This window comes from Pteropus alecto, unplaced genomic scaffold (assembly GCF_000325575.1).
Source record: "Pteropus alecto unplaced genomic scaffold, ASM32557v1 scaffold311, whole genome shotgun sequence".
Lineage (NCBI taxonomy): Eukaryota > Metazoa > Chordata > Mammalia > Chiroptera > Pteropodidae > Pteropus > Pteropus alecto.
This window is the reverse complement of record NW_006431916.1, coordinates 809,798-834,838: the sequence shown is the minus strand read 5'-3', so window position 1 is coordinate 834,838 and position 25,041 is coordinate 809,798. Positions and strand designations below refer to the sequence as shown.

Here is a 25,041-nt window from a genome sequence, read left to right as displayed (position 1 = left end):
AACATGCTTGAAGCCTGCAACAATAATCTGGAGATGGCAGTCACAATGTTTTTGGATGGTGGAGGAATCGCTGAAGAACCCAGTACCAGTTCAGCAAGTGTTTCCACTGTTAGACCACACACAGAGTATGAATTTATTATTTATTGTTAGGAGCTACCCCCTCCCTAAATCGAGTAGTTGCATTTTTATCAGGTTAATTCTCTGTTTTTGAAAAAAATTGTAAGTTGAAAATGTCTGAAAAAGTGTCCAGTAGAGATTTTCATATTTACATGCTTTAAATTCTCTCAAGTGCTATCTTCATAACTAGCATAAAATTCATTGCATGTTTACTTAAGCATTTTAATATGTCTGTGGTTTAAATATTATTTAATGTAGTAATGTAATATTGCTTTTATTAAACCTATGTGTTTAAATAATTTTTTTGCCTGATTTTTTTTTAATTCTCTATCTTTTTTTCTGAAAGAATTTAGAGTAGGAGAGGAAAAGGAGAAATACATTTTATTTTTGTTCTTTCTTTAGAAATCATTTGAGCTGTCTGTGTCAGGTACTTTATTCCATTTGATCTCTGTATGGAAACCGTGTAACAATCATTCATCACTGTGATTCCTAAAAGTCACTAAGTCTAATGTTCATTTTACTTGTTAATTTGAATGCATTTACAAGAGAACAAGAAGCAAAAAAAAAGTTTTTATTTTGATATTTTTCTACTTTTTTTTTTTAATAGAGAAGAAGTTCGTGCCCCAATTCCACAAAAGCAGGAAATATTGGTGGAACCAGAACCTTTGTTTGGTGGTAAGTTCACCTTTTTTCCTTAGTTTTGTTTGATTTTATTGTTGTCTTTAGAATTTTAACTTAGCTATCAAAAGATATGAAGACTTGCTCAAAGATTGCTACATCAGGTATAGAGTTAGTTCTTGTAATTCTGTACTCCTCAGGAAAGTTGCACGATTGGTTCTTTCTGAGGAGTAAACTAGATTATAAAGTTATTTGTTGCAGAAGGCCAAAAGGAGGAAAATTAGCAAAAGAACTGCCTTCTAATGGAAACCAATCAATCTATCATTAGATAAAAGACTCCAGATAATTTTGTTTTCTGGATACCTACCTGACTGCTATATTTTTAGTCTTATTATGCCTTACTTTGACTCTTTCTTAATTTCTAGACATGCTATTCCTGTTTTGAACAAAGGAGAAAGTAATACCTAATCCGTGCAAAAAAAAAGTGATATTAATCTGGGTGCATAGAGGAGATGGTAGAAAATAGGACATTTAATCAGTTTAATATACTTACTTACCTTTTGTGAGCCAAATGTTTTAGGCATTAATAGATATATTTAAAATACAGAAGATAAAGTAATAATCTAGTTAGGCAAATGCATAGAAATGTATATTACACATATTGAGAATAGCAGAGAAATAGGCCTATGAAAAGTTTTGTAGGTAAACTAGACTAAAGGAGAACAAATAAGTTGTCAAAGATGAAAAAATATATATAAACCATATCTTTTGACTTGAGAAAGCACCTTGAGAGTTTTTTTTAAGATCGATCTTTAACTTGGCAGCTTTGGAGTTTACTGTAGCAAGAAATGAAAAAATATGCTATCTAGATCCAGAAACAAAGATGGGAAGAAGAAAACTATAATATTGATCTGAATATTGAAATATTATATGTGCTTTCTGGAATGTTTGATTTAGCCATTCATTGTGCTATTAATATACCAGCAGTAAGAAAGCATGGCTCACAATTTGTTTAATATAAATGTTATGAGTTTGGAACTGAGGAGTAATACCCTTGGAAGCTTTATCTTCATTATTGCAAGGAGGAAGGCAGGATCTTTGAGCCAAGAAGAGTAGAGGAAATAGATTTTATCCTGTTTTGCTGTTGAACAGAGACAAAAGAGTTTACATTTGAAACCCTACTTTCCTCCTTTTACCTCTGGTTTAATATACATTAAGGAGGAGGATGAGAATAACTTTACACAGTTAGGAGGTCAGTCCTAACTGTCATTATTAGATATTATTATAATTTAAGAAAGACCTCTGGAGAATTATTTTCTTCTTAGGGACAGTATTAATTTGAAGAATGATTCTCAGAGTGTGGTCAGGGGGTCCCTGATACCCTTTCAGGGGATTTGTAAAATGAAAGCTATTTTCATAATAATACTTAGAAGTTATTTGCCTTTTTTACTGTGTTGATATTTGGACTGATGATTCAAAAGCAATGATGGGTCCAACTGCTACATATTAACTGAAAAAGGGCACTGACACCAAACTATAGTACTATTCATTGAATTCTTTACTGCCACACATTCACAGTTTAAAAAACAAAAGCTAACTTTAATAATGTTCTTGATGAAACAATAAAAGTTAATTTCATTAAATTTTGACCTTCAGTACACACTTTTAAACTGTCCTATTTGGTGAAATAGATGTGCGTGTAAAGCACTTCTGCATATTGAACTACTATGGTTACTTTAAGGAAAAGCATTTGTACAGTTGTTTGAATTGCAAGCTGAACTAGCTGCTTTTTTCATGGAACATGATTTTTCCTGGACAGGTTGCTGATCAAGTATAGTTATTTAGGTTCAGGCATTTGGCAGATATTTTCTTGAATATGAACAAAGTCTACTACTCCTCTAAGGCAAACAACTGATATTGTTTCCAGTGCTTTAAAAAAAAAAAAGCTTCAGGCATAAACTGGAATTTTAGAAAGTTTATATTCACTATTGTGAGCTTGGTAGCTCCCCAATACTTAAAGGCTTTCTGATGAGATTAGTGGTAGTATTAACAAATGGTGATTTTTTTTTTAATATTGTGTAATGAAATGGTCAATATTTGGAATGTTTAAATAACTCAATGAACAAATATTTCCAAAAGACCAATATATGATATTTCAAAATCAAGGATAGGTGAAAGATCTATTCAGACTGGAACTGCGTATGTATAGAGAGAGGTTATATATCTATTGCTGTGAACAAATTACTTCAAAATTTAGCTTTCTGAAACAAACATGTTATTTCTCAGTTTCTGTGGAACTGAGGAATCCAGATATGGCTTAGCCAGGTGCCTTTAGTTAGGGTCTCTTACAAGATTATAATCAAGGGGTCAGCCAGGGCTAAAATCATCTCATAGCTTGAATAGAAGTTTTTTCTGAGCCCACTCATGTGACATTTGGTTTGCTAGGGACATCAGGCCCCTACCACAGAGCAAATGAGAGAGCCAGAGAGGGAATCCCAAGATGGAAGCCACCATCTTTTAAAATTTAATCATGTGATGTCTCATTCCATCCCATCACCTCTGTCACATTCTGTTCGGTCCTGCTCATACTCAGGGTGTTCACCCATAGGTTATGAGTATCAGGAGATAGGGATAATTGGGAGCCACATTAGAGACTGCCTATCATGTGGGCCAATAGATTTTAATGGAGCAGAGTACGAAAAGTTCACTGATAAGGTTACAGATTCCACAGTGCAACTAACCTTTAAGAAACTACCACTGGTTGAGCTTTGGTGTAGTATCAAAGAATATTCATTATTATCTTAAAATATTGTTAAAATACTCTTCCTTTTTATAACTACATGTCTGTGTGAGGTTGAATTTTAACTTTCTTCATATACTTAAACTAAAGGAATAGCAGCAGATTGAATGCAGAAGCAGATCCGAAAATCCAGGTATCTTCTCTAAGTTAGTTATTAACAGATTTGTGAAATTGTGAAACAGTGCCATTCTTCTCACTAATTTTTTTCTCCACCTGTCTCACTCCCTTATTTTGACTATGAAGCTTCTTTTGAATCTTTTTTAGTTCTTTGTAGTTTAGCCTGTAACCTCATTGATCAGCATTCCTATTATGTGACAATGAGAGCAAGAGTACAGAGAACTGATACTTGCTTTATAGCAGATGGTCTGGAGGAATCAGGAAACCACATATTGAAGAGGCAGACAGGAGTAATAATGGTCCTAGGACAAGAGGTGTTGTGGCCTGAACAGAGGTTCTTAGTTAGACTTAGGATAAATAAGGGAGAAACAGTTGGGAGCAGGTTATGAGTCCAAGAAATAAAAGGGAATGGGTAGAAGGCTAGCAATAAGGAACCACTGAGAATCCCAGGAGAGCAAGTGCCTAATAGAGAAGGGCTAAATTGGGAGATGTGCACACATTTTAGTGTGGGGGGTGGGGAGCGGGGCGGGGGCGGCACTAATGTAGAATACTGACTGGTCTGCCTTTGGCAATTTAAAAGTAGAACAAAACCCTCCCCAATAATAATACGCTTTCTTAAGTAGCTACTCTGTGTCTTATCCTAAGATATTCTTACTTTCTTAATTGTTATAGTTAAAAAGTATCTGATAATGAGCTTTAAGGAGGCATTATTGAGAGACTATATTATTTCTGCTAGAAACGGACATTTGAAATAGGACCTCTCGATCAAAAATAGTTCCATGATTGAAAAGAATAATATTCCTTGCCTCTTTATAAAGAAAGGGGAGGGGAGAATGCAATATTTAAGTTTTTAAAAATTCAATTTATACTTCTATCTATCTTACTACTAATCATAGTTTATTAACATGGAACATTGTTCTTATTACATGTTGGCCAGGAGTGCAATAAGCCAACTTAATAACTGTTACTCATAGTGAAAGAATCATTAAATGTCCTTATTTATTGTAATGTATATAAATGATCTGGCAAATTATTTTAAGTTTAAAAACACATACATATGGGAGGATAACATTTTCACTATTGCCTTATAGACTTTATTTGTGAAATACTTTGAGGATTGGGCATTAGACACTACAGGGGTACTGAAAGACCTTGGTTCTCTTCACTTTTCTGTTACTAAACCATTATATAACCGTGGAAAATTTTTCTTCCAAAATTAAAACTGTATTTTGGTATTTATAATTCTACGTGCATATTCACTAAGAAGTAGTTTTCAAATATTGTGGTTTAGAACTTAGTTATTCAAGTGTTATCCCAAAGGATAGTCATCTCCTTCAGGCTAACCTGAATTAGATATTGTGTTGCGGACATGGTTCCATAGCGTAGCGGTTAGCATGTCTGCTTTACACACAGAAGGTCCTGGATTTGTGCCTCAGTGGAGCCACGGTCCATGGTCTATGGCCATGCCACCCTGAACAAGCCCGATGTCTGATCTCAGAAGCTAAGCAGGATCAAGCCTGTTTAGTACTTGGATGGGAGACCACCTAGGAAGACCAGGTGCTGTAGGCATAAATAATAATAAATAATAATTTTAAAAAAAGATACTGTGTTGCTTCATCTACATGGAGAGTCATCCTCAAAACGTTTTCTTCCTATCTTTTACACAAGTTTTCTTAACCGGGCTTTAATTTTCTCACTTGTAAAACAAAATGATTGGGCTGAAGATGATTGAATTAATTATGTATGAATGACTTGAAGGTTTTTAAAATATTTTATTTTTTGAAGGAGGGCACCGTTATGAATCTATGAATGTTTTAAAACAAGAAATATATAGAGAGAAGGAAGTTTTAGAATTGTTTCAAAATTAATGTTTAAATTGTATCAATTCTGTTCTTTCCCCCTAAAGCTCCTAAAAGACGACGGCCTGCAAGGTCAATATTTGATGGTTTCCGGGATTTTCAAACTGAAACTAGTAGGTATCTGTGGACCAGATTATCTTTTATGTCTGTGTCTCTTCATCCCTCTTCCTTCTTCCTTGTCTTACTCTCCTTTCCCTTCTCTCTCCCACATACAAAACCACAAGGTGAAAAAGCACCCATACAGTCCCCTACAAGTCAAGATCCTAGTTTGTTTTATATACTTTTTTATTAAAAAGATAAAGATGATTAATATTAGAACTAATTACTTCGAGGAGTCACTTTATTTAAAAAATGAAATTGTGAATTTGGTCTGTAATTGTTATTAATTCCCCTAGAGCTGATTTGTCCCAAATTCTAATCTACTTGATGATAGAAGAATAGAGAGATGGAGATAATGTAAGAAATCTGGTAATTTACAAACTTAATCAGCTTTTGAATGAGTAATTAAATACTGACTGTAATTTAAAAAACCAGTTTCCTTCAGGATCCCGATATTAGTCAATTAAAGTGATGACCACAATGAAAATGGTTATTGTAAGGGATTGAAAAATAGAAGAAGAAAAAGCCACACCACCCAAAAAAGCCACTTTGGCTGCAGTTGTTTAGAATAGGTTTATATCTTTTTTTGGAATAAGTTAGAATGAGAACCATGGCCTTACACTTTTAGAGGATTTAGTATTGATTTAGGAACAGAGTTCTAAAGAAAAAGACAGTTATGTTTAGAGAATATATGAGAAAGTCTTGGACAGTGTTTAATTTTGCAATTAATTTATAATGAGCTCATTGAAGCACAGATAGGTCTTAAAATTTGGAGAGAGTTGAAGGGGAACCCAGACTGACTCAGGGCAATCCTGTGGCCTTCTAGGAAAGGGTGACACCAGTGGTCATTCTCTCTCACTGCCAGAATCTAAAGATTGAGAATGTGACTAGAAACAACAGATAAATTAGGATCACTTTCAGAGCTAGATAAATGGAGATGAAAGTTTTCTCCTATACTAAAGTTTTGAGTATGTGAAGGGGAAATATTTTGATTGGGTGACTCTAATATAGATTTCTGTTTGCTTTTATCTTTACCTTTGGGTAGAGGACCATCACCGAGTCTTAAGATTCCCGTCTTACCTTACTTTGCATTTTTTTTTTTTTTAGAATTAGCATTTAATATTTGCATTTGAGGTCAAGCACATTGTTCAGTAATTCTTGGAATTGACACGTTTTTTCATATTGCGAGATTCGTGCCTTTTATGGCTAATTGAACTTTCTTCTCTATGTTGCAGTTCGGCAAGAACAGGAATTAAGAAATGGAGGAGCAATAGATAAGAAACTAACGACCCTTGCAGATCTTTTTCGGCCACCCATTGATTTGATGCATAAAGGCAGCTTTGAAACAGTAAGTTGTTGGAAATTCTGAGCTTAGCTACACATCCTTTTGCATTTTCAATGCCATTTTTTTCTTTCTAAGAGCAGAAATAGTTTTCAGCATACTGTATAGAGAATTGGCATCTTAAGTATGATGTAAGAATGAGATATACCTAAAAGGTTACATGGATTTATCTTTCTACCAGCAGAAATTGTTTGATAAATAATTAGCCTTGTGTGGTATCATTTTAGAATCTTTGCCATTTGGGTAGTTCTTTTATTTTTTAGTCTTCATTTAGTTTATATATATTTGACTGCTACTGAGAATAGTCTGTGTGTGTTTGTTGTCCATTTGTGAATTGTTTGTAGGTTATCTTTTCTCCTCTTTCCTTGGGAGTATTTTAAAAGACTATCTGCAATTGCAGAATACATTCTCTCTCAGTTCTTGGCTTTATCTTGGCTAATGCCAAAGAAAAAGTTCCAAGAGCAGGTTTATTTGATTGTCTATGGAAGTATAAGCTTGTTGGTGTGGAAGGAGGGAAAGGCTTCTTTTTGTTTTGGTAATCCTTGGGACCCTGCGTCAGGCATTTAATGCAAACATAGTATTTGTTAAACGAATGAGTTTAACTAGGATTTTAAATATTTTTATGTTGAGGTGTTCAAAGGGCTTGCTTTTGTGTGTTCACTAGCATGTTAATAATGTTATTTTGAATCAGAATAGCATTTCTATAGATAGAAATCACTTAAATTTCAGGTAAGTTTTATCTTTTAGGATAAAGTAGATCAAACAATAACCACAAAAATGATATTAGTAGCTACACATTTGATCATGAATTATGATTGTTTTAAAAAATTTTTGTCTCAACATACTCTCATACTAGTCTAAATGAAGAATTTAGGATCTTCATTTTCTTTAGTTTCTTGTTCTTTAGAAACTTGTTCTTTAGTTTCAATTTTCTGAATTGCAAAACCTGAAACTATTTGGCTATATGTAACAGAAAATCTAAATGCTTTGGCCAAAGGAAGGTTTCTTTTTGTCATGTAAATAAGTCTAGAGTTGAGAGAGTCTTTACTGTTCATCCATCAGCTCAAAGATATCAGGTTAGATTTCTCAGTTTTCTTCATCATTCCCTGGTGATCTTAAAACATGGCAGCTGCATATCCTTTTCAGTGTTCCAAGCAGCTTGTCTGCCTGTCCTTTCTACTGTCCTCATGATAATACAGCCACTGAAAGAGAATAGCAGCAGTATGAAAGACAAAAATGATATGAGCTTGTTTTGACATATTTTCCATTTTCATTAGCTTTTGAGTTGCTCTAGGGCTTGATGAAATAACTCTGAACTTGATTTAATGTAGTCACTTTGAGCTCATAGGCAGTTACTCTCCTGCTTATTTATTGAGGGAAAATGTGAACTTTTTTGATACTGTCATCTGAAGTTTGATTCATTTTGTTAAGTTATATCACCTTTTTTTCTTCATAGTTCATGATCTGTGTTGTTTGCAATGATCTATCATGTTTTCACTGAGGGTCTTTAAATGACATGAACATTCCCAGAAAAAGTAGGCATTTCATGATAACTAATGATATATCCATTAGTTTTATATAAATTGAATATGCAAAATTAAGTCATCGAAGCTTAGAGAGATTAATATTAAAAATTATAGGGACATTCTTTGTTCAGGCAGGGCCCATAGGTTTGGGCGCAATATTAGATGTAGATCTGAGCCATAATTTTACAGGTTTAAAAGTAGACTTTCTTTGTGTAACTAGAGGTAGACATATTCAAAGATTCTGGCTCATGCTAAACAAATGAGAGACTGATTAATTTATTTGCTCATTCAATGAATGTTTACTGAGGCCTCCTATTTCAAGGCCTTGTTCTAGGTGATAGGGATTATGTTTGTCAGGATAAAGATTTTACTGCATGTTAGAGAGACCAGAAGGAAAACAAACAGTGGCTTAAACAAGACACAAGTCCAGGCCATTAGGATGGTTCTCCTCTACTTATGAAGTTACTAGAATTGCAGTTTTTTCTAGTTTCTTCTGTTTCCTAGATTTTGCTTGTCTTTGTCAACATGATTATCCTCGTGTTTGCTTCCTAGCCAGCATGAATGAGGGAGGGGGCTGAGAAGGGTACACCTTTTTCCTCTAAAGGCCCTAGAAATTGTACACATCACTTCTGCTCACATCCCATTAACTGGAACTTGACAATATGGCCACACCTAGCTGCAAGGGGACACTAGGAAGTCCAGGTACTTAGCTAAAAATTGGAGATTTTCTTACTAAGAGGGAGAAGGGGCAAATGGGTATTTGGTGCCTATGAGCAGTTCCTGCCACAGGGAGGTAGTGGTAAACAAATTATACAAAGTTCTTACGATCAAAGAGTTTTATTCAAGAGGGAGAAACAGACTATACACAAATAAAAAATTATATACATATATATGTAAACATATTTAGTGTGTATATATTTTATGTATATGTAGAGGGATGGGGAGTATAATTTCAGATTACAGTAGGTACTGGGAGAAAGAATAAAATAGAATAAGGGAAGGGGAGAGAGGGCAGCTTTTTGTTTGTTTGGGGCCACTAAGGTGCATGTGTTCTCATAGGCAAATTGAAAGCAAGGATTTCACATATATTTGTAATTGTGAGGAGAGAGGACTACTTCAGATAGGAAGATCAGGGAAGATTCTGAAAGGATGAGAATGAGATTTGAATGGAAACCTGAATAAATGAGGGAATGTTAACCATAGGAACATCCAGAGGCAGAGCAGATAGTTAGTTGGTATGTATCAAGGTACTCGTGGGAAGGAGCTAGGCACATTTCTGGAACAGCTAAGAGAACCAATACAGCTGAAGCTTAGTGGGCAAGGCACTTAGGATGAATGATCTGACTTGGACAAGGGCACGTTTAACCTGTAAATTCCATGAACACAGAAACCTTGTTTTATTTCGTGTGTATTTAGTGCCTAGAAGAGTTTCTGGCACATAATTGGCCCTTATTAAATCTTTGTTAAATGATTGGTATAATCTGGAAAATATTGTACAGAAACAATCAGAACAATTTTTGTATTCCTTATTTTCATAAGAAATGCATATTTATTTGTTGTCATTTAATTACACATACACCTAGTCTTAATTATTAAGAGTACTTTGTTAATTTCAAAAGTGCTTGCTATAAACGCAAGTAAAACTATTTTAGCTAAAAATGTAAAGAACCAATTTAATAACAAAATATGTTAATGTTTTCCTAAATAAACTTTATATGTAGTTTGTATTTAGTTTTATTCAAATTTGACAAATAGAAAAATCTGAAAACTAGTAAGGAAAGATAATAAAATTTTAATTTTCATTAAAAAGTACTATACATATTTTAATATATTTTCTTCTTGTCTTTATGCATGTATTTTTATTACTGAAACATACTTTTTCTTTTATGTAAGTTACTGATCTTACATAGATGTTAGTCTCCCATTGTTTCTCCCTCGTGACAGATAATCTGTATCACATATCTCTTCATTTGGTATAGCCACACTTGTCCTTGGGTCTCCTTATGGTGGCTTTTGAATGTTAATTCAGAACAACCTAACAGATTCCAAGAGGGAAGGTTCATCGTTTATTCCATGGCCCACTCTCATTTCTAGTCCTAGACTCATAATTAGTATACTTAGTGAGATTATGTGAGAGTATCTTATTCCCTCCAGATGTCACTGCTTTGTATCTTTTGTGTCTTTTGGGTCTTTCCTTCTAGCAGTAATTTAACAGCACCTTCAGTTTCTTTTGGTCGTATAAGGTTTCTCCCCAATGTATGCTCCATGAAGGCAGGGATTTTTGTGTTTTGGTAACTGCTGTAACTCTAGCGTTTGTACCTGTACCTGAAACATGGTAGGTACTCAGTAAGTATTTGTTGAATGAATGAATCTGAATTAATGAAAGTATGAATGTGAATAAATGAATGATTAAAAACAAAAGCAAATGACTATTATTTTAAAACTCTGGACTTTTATTATTTTCATTCGGTGTTACACATTTTTTTCCTCGTCAGTGTTGTAGGCAGACTTATGTAAATTTACCCTGTTACAGGGATAAGTACTTTCCAGTCTGTCTCTAAGATGCGTGTGAATTTTTTTCTTCTCAAATACTTTTTCTTTAGTTAAGGTAATATAATTGCTCATTTATCACCCATTTATTAAATCCTTGTGCATGCTGTAGGTGGGAAGTAAGTGGAACGGTCTTACTTCCTAGGAGTAATTTTATATTTGTATACTTTAAAATAAGCCTTTGACCAGTTAAATACAGCTTTCTGACTCAGTACAAGGATACTTCCTTTTAGAACTTGGGTTTGCACTTGGGAATCAACACCGAATATTAGAAAATGATTTTCTCTGGGGGATTCATACCAAAAAATAGGATTACAGGTTCTGTGTAAACTTTCTTAAAACAGAAGATAGTCATATTTTTTCAGTAACTCCAAAATGATGTATGTTCTTAGTTGTTATTAACCTGAGTTAATTGATTCTTAAGATTTTCTTATGTCAAACTGATTTGGAAAAGAATATTGTTCTAAGACAGTATTATTCAAAACCATAGCTTTTATTTCATTGTTTCTTTGCAGAGGTTAAAGAAGCATTTGCCCATTTGCTTTTCTGCCATTCTTTTTATATTCAACATTTTTAGGTTTTAATGATGAAGAGGAACGTTAGGCAGAAAATACAGACTCATGATTGATATTTGTGCTATAAATTGGGAGTCTTTTGAAGATCATTCTAAAACATTCTTTGATCTTATAATCTCATTTTTTGAGATCCACTTCTAACAGATAAAACCTTAGCAGCTTTACAGCAATGTTTAGGGTGATTCTATAAAATAGCACATGCCTGATAACAGAGGAATATGATTTTTGGAATGTGTATAAAAAATTAAATAAAATACAAAAACAAAGTAATATACACACACAACTTTTTACATATACTAAAAAGGAGATAGTATTTGCGGATAGGGATTGGAAGAGATAGTACAACTGAATTATGTGACCTGTCAACCTTAAGTTTGAAATCTTTTTCAGGTAAAGATATTTAAATGTACAATAAAAATTCAGCCATCATAACATTAACAGTTCATTTAATTTGAAAATGCTTGCAAGCAACATACACATGTACAAATTACTGTAAATAATGTATAGATACCAAAAACACTAGATGTCATACTTGAGAAAAAAACCTAGTAGTATTTAAATGAAAAGATGATAGCTTCTGATTTCTGAAACATATCAGTTACCGTGTAGAAATTATTTCTAACAAATGTTGTGTAACTTTACTCTTATAGGCCAAAGAGTGTGGCCAGATGCAGAATAAGTGGCTGATGATAAACATTCAAAATGTACAAGACTTTGCATGCCAGTGCCTCAACCGTGATGTATGGAGCAATGAAGCTGTGAAGAATATTATCCGGGAACATTTTATTTTCTGGCAGGTGAGAAGAGTTTATCAAAATTTTAATAGTGCTTTACTTTTGTGGTATGGGATGTTGAAAAGGAGGAACTCAGTTATAAGCTGGAAAAAATTAATAACTGAGTTAAATTATGACACGAAAAAGTAAAACCACTCATAATGGCTGAAATAGCATGGACAAGTGAAAATTAGGGCAGCAGTGAAGAACTCCCGGGGGAAGGAGGGAAAAAAAGAACCAAGCTATGTAAGCACATAATATTTATATGTCAAAGAGCTTAAATATCTTGATAAGATGTACAGCTGTACTGTTCAGTAGGGATATAATGTGAGCCACATATGTAATTAAAATTTTTCTAGTAACCACATTTATAAAGGTCAAACAGGTGAAATTAATTTTAATATATTTTAAAATTAAAATATCTAATATATTAAAATACTGTTTTGATTGTGTGTGTGTGCATGTTAAGTCTTCAAGATCCAGTGTGTATATTTTATACTTACAGTACAGCTCAGTTCAGACTAGCCACATTTTAAGTACTTCAATAGCATATATTGTAGTGGCTACTTTAATTGACAGTTTGCATGTAGAAGATCTTGGAGTAATAGAAAAACATGATTAAGACTTGGATTTTAGCTTGAGTTTGATACTCTTAACTGTATGTCCTTAGGCTTGTCGTTTAGTCTTGCTAGGTCTAGTTTCTTTTTATATAAATTATCAAGCTAAGGTTAGATGATCTTGCTCCAATTTTTTATTTTATGAAAAATTGTAGAAAAAATATCTGAATGAACTTAATTTTTTTCCCACTGTAACATATGTATTACTGTTATTAATTGCTTGTTCATGTTTCGCAGTTCCCTAAATTCAATATTAATTTTTCTGAATGGTAACCTTTTATTCAGCAACTATTGACTGAGCATCTCTTTGCCTAGCACTATGCTAGGGACTTAATAAATTACAATATATTCAGATGAAATAAGCTGCATTTGAGCTTATTATCAATATATTGTAATTTATTAAGATGTATATGATCGAGAGTCAGGAATGACATAGGTGGACAGATACCTTGAGCAGGAAGAGCAGTAACTTGAACAGGAAGAGTAATACCTCTTCTGAACTGGGAAGGAAGGAAAAGTGGATCGATATATAAGTTTCTAGAGGGACTTAGGTTAGGAAGTTGAGAGAGTTCACACCAGATGACATTTTCTCTTTGATGTATCAGCGGGATCCTAACATATACCAAAGGTATATTTGGAGAATTAATTGCTGTCGGTATGTAACAAGGATATACTTGGTACTTTTTTTCGGAGGCTGACTTTTTTTTATGTCAATGATTTAACAGGTTTATCATGACAGTGAGGAAGGTCAGAGATACATACAGTTTTATAAGCTAGGGGATTTCCCCTATGTTTCCATCTTGGATCCACGGACAGGTGAGATTTATATCAGCTTACAGCCTTTGACCTATGACTTATCTTTCAGTTACCTAATAATTGATCTTTAATATTTGACTGGATCCAGTTTCAGAATTGTTTGTGATAATTTGGGTAAAGAGTTCTTGTTCATGCTTTATAGAATTATTAAAACATGTATTGAAATGTGTATTTAGGGATTCTGTTTCTGACAATTTGGGAAGATGGCAGTATTTTATTTTTGTGCAGTCATGTTCTTTTAAAAAAAACTTATCTTGTCATATTATAAGGGATCCCTTTAGATTTTCTATTAAAATATTAAAATATTTAGGCACCGGTTTTAATCCCACCAAAGGCAGAGAGTAGAGATGATTTTATTCAAATGGATTGAGTTCCATATAGATATTGCTTTGTTTGATTCTATTCTTCCTAAATGGCAATAAGTGATATCAGCAAATAAATTAGTTGCCCTATTTTGATGGTTGGGAGTCTTTTAAGTTGGTTATAATTAAGATATCCTCTAGGTTTTGAAAAACATTATGCAACTTAAGCTGTGAGGAGTGAGGATATGTGTTTCCAGCAAATTTTAATTATGCATATGCTGAAAGAAATACTTAATGGGCATGTTCAGAAGGTGCGTTGATTTCACTATATTTATATGTCCTGGTTTTTTAATTTTTAGGTCAGAAGCTAGTAGAGTGGCACCAGTTAGATGTATCTTCTTTCTTGGACCAAGTGACAGGATTCCTCGGTGAACATGGGCAACTGGATGGACTTTCTAGCAGTCCTCCCAAAAAATGTGCCCGTTCAGTAAGTATAACTAAGTGGTGATAGGCAATTAAGTGTAATTGTTTATAGATGTCTTGTGTAAATGAGGTTAAGATGGTAAAGATAATAATGTAAGTAGTGGATAGTTATAATTTGTGGCTGCATAATATCTTAAATGCTGTTCTTACATTTTGATAGTTTCCCTCATATGGGTTCTGTGTTCTCAGTGAAATCGTAAGATTTATGTTCCTTGCAGCTGGGGTACAGGCATGTGACCTAATACTTGGATTTAGAAGTAAACAATGGTATATGTAGCAATGAGCAGGAGAACTGATCTGACAAGTCCAATGACAGAGAAATCCACTTCTTTCAGGGGCAGCACTGCCAGGACTTTTGGTATCCAGGTCTAAGGAGCAGTGAACATGGTATTTTTGCTAGAACTACTTTCATGGTATAGTTGGGCATTATTACTGGTTATATAGCTTTAAAGCCTGGCTCTTTGGTTCGCCTAAAGATTATTTCTATACTTAATTTTTATAATATGCTTTTATTAGGCAAATCTATTTAATAATTGTTATCAAGATTAGTTGCAAGTAAGAGACCTTCAAAGATATCGGAATTTCACATTAGACATAGGCACTGTTTGGGTTTGATTGACAATGAGGATATAATTTTAGCAGTTTATTTTATACAGTGATGAAACAGTTCTTTAAATTTTCACCTAGAATTAAGTGTCCATTTAAGGAAGGGCTATGGGTGCTTGCCAAAGGCTGGGAATCAAGGAACCAGGTTCCTCCTCTTTTTCACTCTCTTCATCCTTAGTATTTGCTTTTGTCTTCATGGTCATAGTTAGATGCTGTACTCCTAGGTATCATATCTAAGCATGGACAAGGAGTAATGGGGTGGCACCTCTGTTACAAAGGTAAACAGCCACAGATTTTAGCTGGACACATTTCTTATACAAACAATTGAGGTTCCCTTAATGAGAAAGCAGAGAAGACTGGATGTCAGATAGGAAACTGACAGTGTCCATCATAGTGTCATTCTTTAAAATCAACCTGCATGGTGCACAGTGTTGTTATCTGTAGTCGATCCAAGCCATTACATGTCATATGGGCACATCCATTTGCTTTTTTCTGTGTGATAAATTAGCTTTAAGTTTATTTTTAAAAACTTCATAGCTTTATTGAAGTATAATTATTGACCAGTAAACTGAACACTTTTAAAATGTGATGACTTTTGATATGACCATATTTTGATGTCCTTTTTTGCTGTGTGTTTTGATGAAGTATCTATTCAGATCTCTGGCTTATTTTTTATTGGGTTGTATGTCATCTTACTGAATTGTAGGGTTTTTTTTTATATTCTAGATAAAAGTCCTTTGTTGGATATATGGTTTATAGATATTTTCTCCGAGTCTGTTGCTTGTTTATTTATTTCATAAGAGTGTCTTTTGAAGAGCAAATTAAAAATTTTAACAAAATCCAGTTTATCAACTCTCATATTTTGTGCTTTTTGTGTCTTATCTAGGAACTCTTAGCCTAACCCAAGATTTAATCCCATGGCTTTTTTTTTTTTTTATAGTTTAGCTCTTAAGTTATGGTCCACTTTGAATTAATTTTTATATATAGTGTTAAGGTAGGACCAAGTTGGAGTTTTTTGTTTGTTTGCATAGGGCTATACACTTGTTCTAGCACCTTTTGTTGAAAAGATTATCCTTTTTCCATTGAATTGCCTTTGTACCTTTGTTAAAAATTGATCATTTATGTGTGAGTTTATGGACTCTGTTCTTTCCAGTGAGTGATGTATCTTTCTTTACACCAGTATTTCACTGTCTTAATGATAACTATAGCTTTATAATAAGTCTTGAAATCTGGGCAAGTCCTTCAGCTTTGTAGTTTATGTTATTTGAGCTCCTTTGCATTTTCATGTAACTTTTAGAATCAGCTTGTCACGTTTTGCAAAAGAAAACTACTAGCACTTTGATTGGAATGCATTGTCTCTATGGATCAATTTGGACAGAATTAACATCCTAACAATATTGAGTCTGCAGATCCATGAACCTGACATGTATATCCTCACTTATTTAAATCTTTAATTTCTCTCAGGAGTGTCTGGTAGTATTTATACATTAACCTTGTAGTCTGCAACCTTGCTAAGCTCACTTATTAGTTCTAGTAGCCTTTTTAGTAGATAACTTTGAACTTTGTATGTAGGTGATCATGTTGTCAGCAAATAGACTTATTTTACTTCCTTTCCTTTTTTTTTTTTTTCTTTCTTAGCTAGAACCTCTAGTACAAAGTTAAGTAGAAGTAGTGAGATGTATTAGACATCCTTGTTTCTGATGTTGGAGTGAAAGTATTGTCTTTCACCATTAAATTTGATGCTAACTATGATTCTTATAGATATACTTTATCAGGTTGAAGAAGTTCCCTTTTATTCCTAGCTTGCTAAGTTTTTATCATGATGCGATTTTATCATATGATTTTTAACATCTATTGAGATGATCATGTAGTTTTCTTTTTCAGTGAATTCTGTTGATTTTTTTTTTTTTTTAATGTTAAACCAACCTTTTATTCTTGGGCTAAAACCCATTTGGGTTTTGATGCATTACTTTTTAATATATTTTTGGGTTTGATTTACTAAAATTTTGTCAAGAATTTTTGTGTCCGTGCTCATAAGAGATATTGTTTGTAGTTTTTTTTGTGTGTTTGTTTTGTTTTCCTTGTAATATTTAAAAATATTTTTGTCTGGTTTCGGTGTGAGGTTAATGCTGGCCTCACAATGAATTGGAAAGTGTTTCCTCTTCTGTTTTCTGGAAGAAAGTGTAGAATGATACTATTTCTCTCAATATATTTGATGACATCACCAGTGAAGCCACCTGGGCTTAGAAATTTTCTTTGTGGGAAGTTTTAAACTACAAATTCAATTTATTAATAGATATAGGACTTCTCGGGTATCTATTTCTCATGTTATGAGCTTTAATAGGTTGTGTCTTTCTAGAGATTTGTCCATTTTACCTGAGGGGATTAATTTATTGACATAAATTTGTTCATTATAATTTCTTGTTATTCCTTTAATGAGTGTAGTGTATGTAGTGATATCCCCTCTCAATCCTGTTACTGGTAATTTGTGGCTTCTGTTTTCCTGACAATCTGTCTAGAGGCTTATCAGTTTTATTGGTTTAAAAGAACCAGCTTTTGGTTTCATTGATTATTCTTCTCTTTTTTAGGTCACTGATTGATTTCTGTCCTTTCTCTCTTTCTTTCTCTGTAGTTGGCTTTAATTTTATTTTATTTTTCTAGGTGGGTACTTTTTAAATTTAAAATGGAAACTTAGTGATTAATTTGAGACCTTTTTTCTAATAATAGGCATTTAGTTCTATAATTTCTCTGTACATGCTGCTTTAGCTCCATACCACAGTTTTATTTTGTTTTTTCTTCAGCTTACTGTTTTCTTTTATAGACATGATTAGGATTTTGTAAGCAAGGAATTAGAGGAGAATGGCTATTGGCTAGGAAGTCAGCATTGTCTGCCATGATAACAATCTCTAAAATCAAGCTTTGTGCTATATAATATTGTTGTAAACCCACAGTCTACCTAAGCTATTGCATGCAGGTCACATGGGCACATTTACTTTATTTTTTTGGGTGATAAATTAGCCTTAACTTTTTTTGAAATGTTTTATTTTTTGCTATATGGTTGGCAGTTAGTGAAAGCCAAAATGAAGTTCCTTTAGTTTATTTTGTTGTTGTTAGCAACTCATACATTTTTAATCTTTTTATTGTGGAAATTTTTAAGGATATTCAAAAGTAGAAGGAATTTGTTGAACTTCTGTGTATCCATAAATGAATTCAATCATTATTAACCAGTGGCCAGTCTTGTTTTATCTGTATATCCCATCCTGTTCGCATTATTTTGAAGCAAATCTCAGAATTTGTTGTTTCATTCATTATATTTTAACTTTTAAGTTATAATTGACATAAAATATTACTGTCGGATGTATAATATAGTGATTCAACATTTGTGTACCTTATGAAATGATCACCACAATAAGTCTACTATCTTTGACCATACATAGTTATTATGATATTATCAATTATTCTCTATGCTGTACATTAAGTACCTGTGATTTCTTTTATAACTGGAAGTTTTTACTTCTTAATCTTCTCTCTTTTGCCCATACCCCATCCCACTCTTCTCTGGCAACTGGCAACCATTAGTTTGTTTCCTATATCTGTGTGTGTGTTTTGTTTCGTTTTATTTATTTTTTAGATTCATATAATGAAATCATACAATATTTGTCTTTTTCTTATTTCACTTAGCACAGTACCCTCTATGTCCATCCATGTTGTCGCATATGCCAAAATTTCATTCTTTTTATGGCTGAGTAATTTCCATTGTGTATATATACCACATCTTTTTTATCCATTCATCTATCAGTGGACACCTAGGTTGCTTCCATATCTTTGCTATTGTAAACATGCTGCAGTGAACATAGGGGTACATATATCTTTTTGAATTAGTGTTTTCATTTTCTTTGGATAAACACCCAGAAGTGGAATTGCGGAGTCATATGGCAGCTCTATTTTCAATTTTTTGTGGTATCTCCATACTGTGTTCCATAGTGGCTGCACTAATTTATAATCCCACCAACAGTGTACACGGGTTTGCTTTTCTCCACATCCTCGCCAGTACGTATTATTTCTTGATTTATTTATGATAGCCATTCTGACCAATGTGAGGTGATATCTCATTATGGTTTTAATTTGCTATTCCCTGATGATTAGTGATGTTGAACATCTTTTCATATGTCTGTTGAGCATCTATATTCCTCTTGAGAGAAATGTATACTCAGCTCCTCTGTCCATTTTTTAATTGGATTGTTTGTTTTTTGGGTGTTGTTTTATGAGGTTTTTATGTATTTCGGATAGTAACCTTTATCAAGTATATCAGGGCTTTCATTTAAGTCTTTAATACATTTTGAGTTTATTTTTTTATATGGTGTAAGCAGGTGGTCTAGTTTCATTTTCTTGCATGCATCTGTCTGGTTTTCCTACCATCATTTATTAAAGAGACTGTCTTTTCCCCATTTTATATTGTTGCCTCTTTTGTTGTAAATTAATTGACCATATAAGTGTTGGTTTATTTCTGGGCTCTCTATTCTGTTCATTGCTCTAGGTGTCTGTGTTTATGCCAGTACCATACTGTCTTAATTACTATAGCTTTGTAATACAGTTTGAAATCAATTGACACCTTCAGCTTCTTTCTCAAGATTGCTTTGGCAAACAACCCATATTTTATGACTAAGTTTAGTGAAATCTGTGACATTAGAACTTTACCAAGAGGAAACTATTAAAATTTGCATTTCTCATGATCACAATGAAATCTTACTGCAATTAAGCTTGGAAAAATATAGTTGTTGTTTTCTCCTATTTATTGTGTGGTATTTTGTTTTGTTTTGAATGTTAGAATGTTAGAGATATAGATTTTTCGCAAAATGATAATTACTGAGTTATTTATTGATATCCTGTGTGGCAAAACTGCTTGTTGAAAAATACAGCGGTGAGCAATGTAGACATGTTTCTCTGCGTGTAGTCATTTTAAAGACTAATGTTTTGATTTTATATTTAAAATCTTAATTCTTTTTCTGGTCAGGGAATAAACTGGTTTCTTAATTTTATTCATTTTGACGTTAAAAAAAACTCGCCTATGCCTGCAACATCATTGTGGCAGGTGGTATGACAGTTTTTATTTTTGTTTCTAAACTATCCATTCCAACTTGGCTATGTAAGACAAAGTTGTTGCCCATAAATAACTAAAAATTTAGTAGAAGAGATACATTCAGTGAAAAATAATAATGGCAAGCTTACTGTTATATTTCTTATGCCCCGTTTGACTTGACTATCTATTTTTTGGTTTAACTGTTTTCTTTCTCTTTCCACCCATGTTTTATGACTGCATTTTGCAGGAGAGCCTTATAGATGCAAGTGAAGACAGCCAGCTAGAAGCTGCCATCAGAGCCTCCTTGCAAGAGACACATTTTGATTCATCACAAACAAAACAGGATAGCCGTTCAGATGAAGAATCTGAATCTGAACTTTTTTCCGGCAGTGAGGAATTCATATCCGTTTGTGGCTCTGATGAAGAAGAGGAGATAGAGAATCTTGCCAAGTCCAGAAAGTCTCCCCACAAAGATTTGGGGCATAGAAAAGAGGAGAATAGAAGGCCGCTGACTGAGCCCCCAGCCAGAACTGAGGCAGGAACAACCACAAACCACCAAGGATTGCCAGCAGTAGATTCAGAAATATTGGAGATGTCACCTGAAAAATCAGACGGAATAGTGGAGGGCATAGATGTAAATGGTGAGTTACATTCTAGACTTGCTTTACTTGAAGCTTGAATGTTACTGAAAGGATATATTTATTTGTTTAAATTAGTCTTCTATCTTAAGCTTCTGTACCTTTTTTATTCCCTTAACCTTAGGACCAAAAGCACAACTGATGTTGCGATATCCAGATGGAAAAAGGGAACAGATCACTCTTCCAGAGCAAGCTAAACTGCTAGTAAGTTTATCTAATTGGAAGTGTTTGCTTGAAGCAGAGAAGCTTATTAATTGGTGTAATTGGCTTGATTCTTTGAAATAAGTGTTAGGTATTCATTCTGACCTCTAACTAGAAAGTTAACTGAGGTGACTCGTAATTCTAATTACTGTATTTCCTTCCTCAGTTACCTTAGGCAAGTCACATAGGGTCTGTTCCAGTCAAGGCTTTTCTATTCCATGGCTACATTTAATTTTCCAATTGAAATTATTACCTGGAAAAAGGAAAGGAAGAAAATGGGGGTTCCTGGTTTTCCTAGTAGTTGGAACTGCAAAACGGTTAAGAACCAAGGCCATTTTTTGTGTGTTTCTCTCATGAAGCCTGTTTGGTCTCCTCCTTGTAATTCTCTGCTTCACACCATTCTTCTCTCTTTATACTGTGGCTTTTGTTTACCTCAGCTTGTACATCCATCATAGTGATGCTGAGGGCCTTTTTCTCTAAACTTCACAGTTGATGGACATTTCCTCTGCCTTTTTCAACTCCTGGAAAAGAGAGTAAGTCTGATGAGCTTAGCTTAGCCTATAAATGAATCTCCCTTGGGTCAGGTCTTCATACCTGGCCATTTTCTGCGACAAGGTAGTCTGATTCTTGAAGACTGTATGACTGGAATGCAAGTCGGATCCGGTCGCTCATGCTAATACCCTGACTCTCTCCCAGGTCTGGTATTTTGAAGGGAATGGGAGATGAGATAGTGGAAGGAGCAAGTATAGACCACTTTTTTGAGAAGTTTGGTTGTGAAGCTAGAAGAGAGTGGGCAATAATCAGAGGAGGAAAAAATGATTGAAGAAGAGACAGCATGTTTAAGCCTGGTGGTAAGCATCTGTAGAGAGGGAGATGCTGAAGATACTATAAAAGAGGGGATATTCTGTAGAGGCATGGTTTCTGAAAAGGCCAGAAGGGATTTAGTGCACAGTTGGCAAGATTGGCTATAGATAGAATGAAGGACATAACTTCCCTTATAAAAAAAGAAGGAAAACTGATCAAATATTTAAAAATGGGGACAATAATTTTATAAATAGATAGTAGATTTTATTGAGGAAACGGTAACAACCCTGTATATTTCATTTCCTTTTTTATTATTCATTCATTCATTCATTCATTCATTCATTCATTTTTTAGATGAGGCAACCCAACCAAATTGTAAGGACCTTGTCAGCTTACAATCCTCTTTTTTTTTTTTTTTTTTTTTTTTTTTTACGCTATAGGTGTAAAAACTTTCTAGGTGGTCTCCCATCAAAGTACTAACTAGGCCCAACCCTGCGTAGCTTCTGAGATCAGACAGGATCGGGCTTGTTCAGGGTAGCATGACCGTAGACAACCCTGTATATTTCAGTATCACTTAATGGCCCTAACTTATTGGATACAAGTTTATTATCTCCCCATCCAAAGGGTTATATTGGCCCTTCCATAACGGTAAGCTTTGGTTATCTGAAAGCATTACTTAACCTTCAAATCTTACCTGATATGAAAATGAATGTTATATATAATCCTTTAATATGCTCTCTCTACGTCCATCTAACAGCTTCGTCTTTCTTTTGTTTTTCAAAGGCTTTGGTGAAGCATGTCCAGTCTAAAGGATATCCAAATGAACGTTTTGAACTTCTCACCAACTTCCCTCGAAGGAAACTCTCTCACCTGGACTATGATATTACATTACAAGAGGCAGGCCTTTGTCCTCAAGAGACTGTCTTTGTACAGGAAAGAAATTAACATCATGGCCTGACCTCTCTCAGCTTACCACATTTTTCCCTTTTCCTGTGAGATACCATGTCACTGAGTATGCATTTTGGCTCATAGAACCATAGAGCCAAAGTTGGGCAAGCAAGTCACCTGCCTTCTCTTTTATTTCTTGCTTTCTCCTATAATCAGTCTCTTTCACCTCCCTCCCCGCTTTTTTTCTTTCCTCTACTATTTCTTTTTCCTACTTTTCTTCTTTCTTACCTAATTGGGTGACCAAATGGAAGTATAAAGATAAGACCTCCTAGTACTGGCAGCAGGAAATGTGTGTTCCAAGAAGTGGTCTCTTGCACGGCACTTTTTTGGGATCAAATGATTTTACTCCTCAGACTCCTTTGGTAAAAGAATGACTAGATTCAGAATAAGAAAAACCTCCCTTTTTTGTAAGCCCCATTTTTAGTAGAGAGAAGAAATTCTCTAACACATGTTTTATTGTTCATGTAGGAAATAACACATAACAAACTATCCAGGCTTTTGTTTACATGGAAAAAACATCCCTTATAATTACTACTCATCATATTTAAAATTTTTTTTCATACTTCCAGCTAGAATTATTTCCATGATACGTGTTATTGGCAGAATGAGTGTTAAATGTGGGGTGAATAGCATGGGGTGGCTTCCAATATCCTAGCCTGAAACAGCTTTCTTCATTATTACTGTATAAACTATATTGATCCTGCTAGTCCTGGAATGGACATTTAGTGAGCATATTGTGGTGACTGAGATAGGAAGGTGCTTGCTGTTTTTGCCAGTACAGCATTTTAGTTCCTTTGGCCCTTCCACTGTTTGGGTTCACAAGTGATCTATAGGAAGGCAGCTGTTCAGTAATCATGCAGTACAGTGGCTTGTAGTTTTAACCACTATGGTTATTGATTGTCCTATGTGCTTTAAGGCATACTTATATATGTCCCGGGGGAAAAGAAAGAGATGCAGCTGAGAGTAACCAACCATGTTCCTTTGGTTAGAAATAATGATTCATTTTTTACCCTTTGTTGGAACAGTCTCTAAAAGGCTCTGGTGACTAAATGAGCTTAATTAGTTCCTCATGCTGTTTTCTTGCAAAAGGTATCTAAACTGATAGTCTCTCTATGGGGAATACCTTTAAATTCAATTCATAAAACAACATTTACTAAGAGAGGTGGGGAAACTACCAGTAGTCTTTAGATGTTGTGGGTTTTTTCTGCCAACAAAAGCCACATTCAAATTATAGTTGGTGAATGCTTTTTTCAGTATTATTTAGAAGTTGCCATCTTGAATCTATATAATACTATTTGACTTATCAGCTTCACTGTATGCTCAGTTCTTATTTTAAACTTTAAATAGAATCCTTTGAAAGGGTAGTGGTGATTCCGGTGGCAAAATCAGAACTTTAACTTGCTATAAAATGGACCTATTTTGTCAATTGGGGTTTTAGATTGATTGATTCTTCTACTTGAGGAACTTAAATTGCTATTGCTCAGAGACCTTTAGGTTTCCATCGACTTTAAAATCACTCTCTTGGTAACTAGGGGATTTAAACAAAAAGATACTTGTGTGTTGCCTAGTACAGAATTAGAGAATATGGTTTTTAATGGTTGAATTTTGAGGGACCCTGCCTAAAGAATGAGTAATATTTCTCCTCAAGGAATCATGGAAAATTCTGTTTATTCTTCAGTGAGTCCTTTTGAATTAATGTTCTTACATTTTTTCTAAGTCTGTGTAAGTGCTTATGTATAAGTATATAATTGTATAAATATTTATAAATATATTTATATAATTACAATTTCATTTATACCTTGAGTCAAAGTTCTCTCTTTAGATGGATGACTGAGTAATATCACTTTGGTGTTTTTTCATAGGCTCTCGAGGCTAACTAGTGGCTTCTGAATTATCGAGGAAACATGGTTTTCATGTTAACTCCTCGATTATATCTCTGAACTTGGATAATATACTTGCTATCTAAGAAATAGAGCTATGATGCTATTGAAGGTGCATTAGAGGGTAAAAAAAATTATCAGTAGTAGACAAAGTCAGAAATCTAAAAAATTCAGGGAGGTACAGGGTAAGAAGTGAGGATATGCTCAGCTTTGGTGCTGTGATTGCACCCATCTCCACTCAGCAAAGTCACAGCTAAAGCCAAAATCTGTTAAAAATGTGAAGTCGAGAG

At 34.0% G+C, this 25,041-nt stretch overlaps 1 protein-coding gene across 2 annotated transcripts in view; it reads left to right on the top strand.

The window, feature by feature from the left end:
• Positions 1 to 24,674, top strand: part of UBXN7 (UBX domain protein 7) — a 39,742-nt gene extending 15,068 nt beyond the window's left edge. For both annotated transcript variants that reach the window (XM_015600341.2, XM_006906149.3), the window contains exons 2-11: positions 1 to 125; positions 725 to 792; positions 5,559 to 5,624; positions 6,846 to 6,958; positions 12,254 to 12,400; positions 13,719 to 13,809; positions 14,471 to 14,598; positions 20,528 to 20,921; positions 21,043 to 21,122; positions 22,707 to 24,674. The exon at positions 1 to 125 is cut by the window's left edge. In XM_015600341.2, the coding sequence (XP_015455827.1) occupies positions 4 to 125; positions 725 to 792; positions 5,559 to 5,624; positions 6,846 to 6,958; positions 12,254 to 12,400; positions 13,719 to 13,809; positions 14,471 to 14,598; positions 20,528 to 20,921; positions 21,043 to 21,122; positions 22,707 to 22,868 (1,371 nt within the window). In that variant the 5' untranslated portion in view covers positions 1 to 3 and the 3' untranslated portion in view covers positions 22,869 to 24,674. The remainder of the gene's footprint in view (positions 126 to 724; positions 793 to 5,558; positions 5,625 to 6,845; positions 6,959 to 12,253; positions 12,401 to 13,718; positions 13,810 to 14,470; positions 14,599 to 20,527; positions 20,922 to 21,042; positions 21,123 to 22,706) is intronic.
• Positions 24,675 to 25,041: the final 367 nt, after the last annotated feature.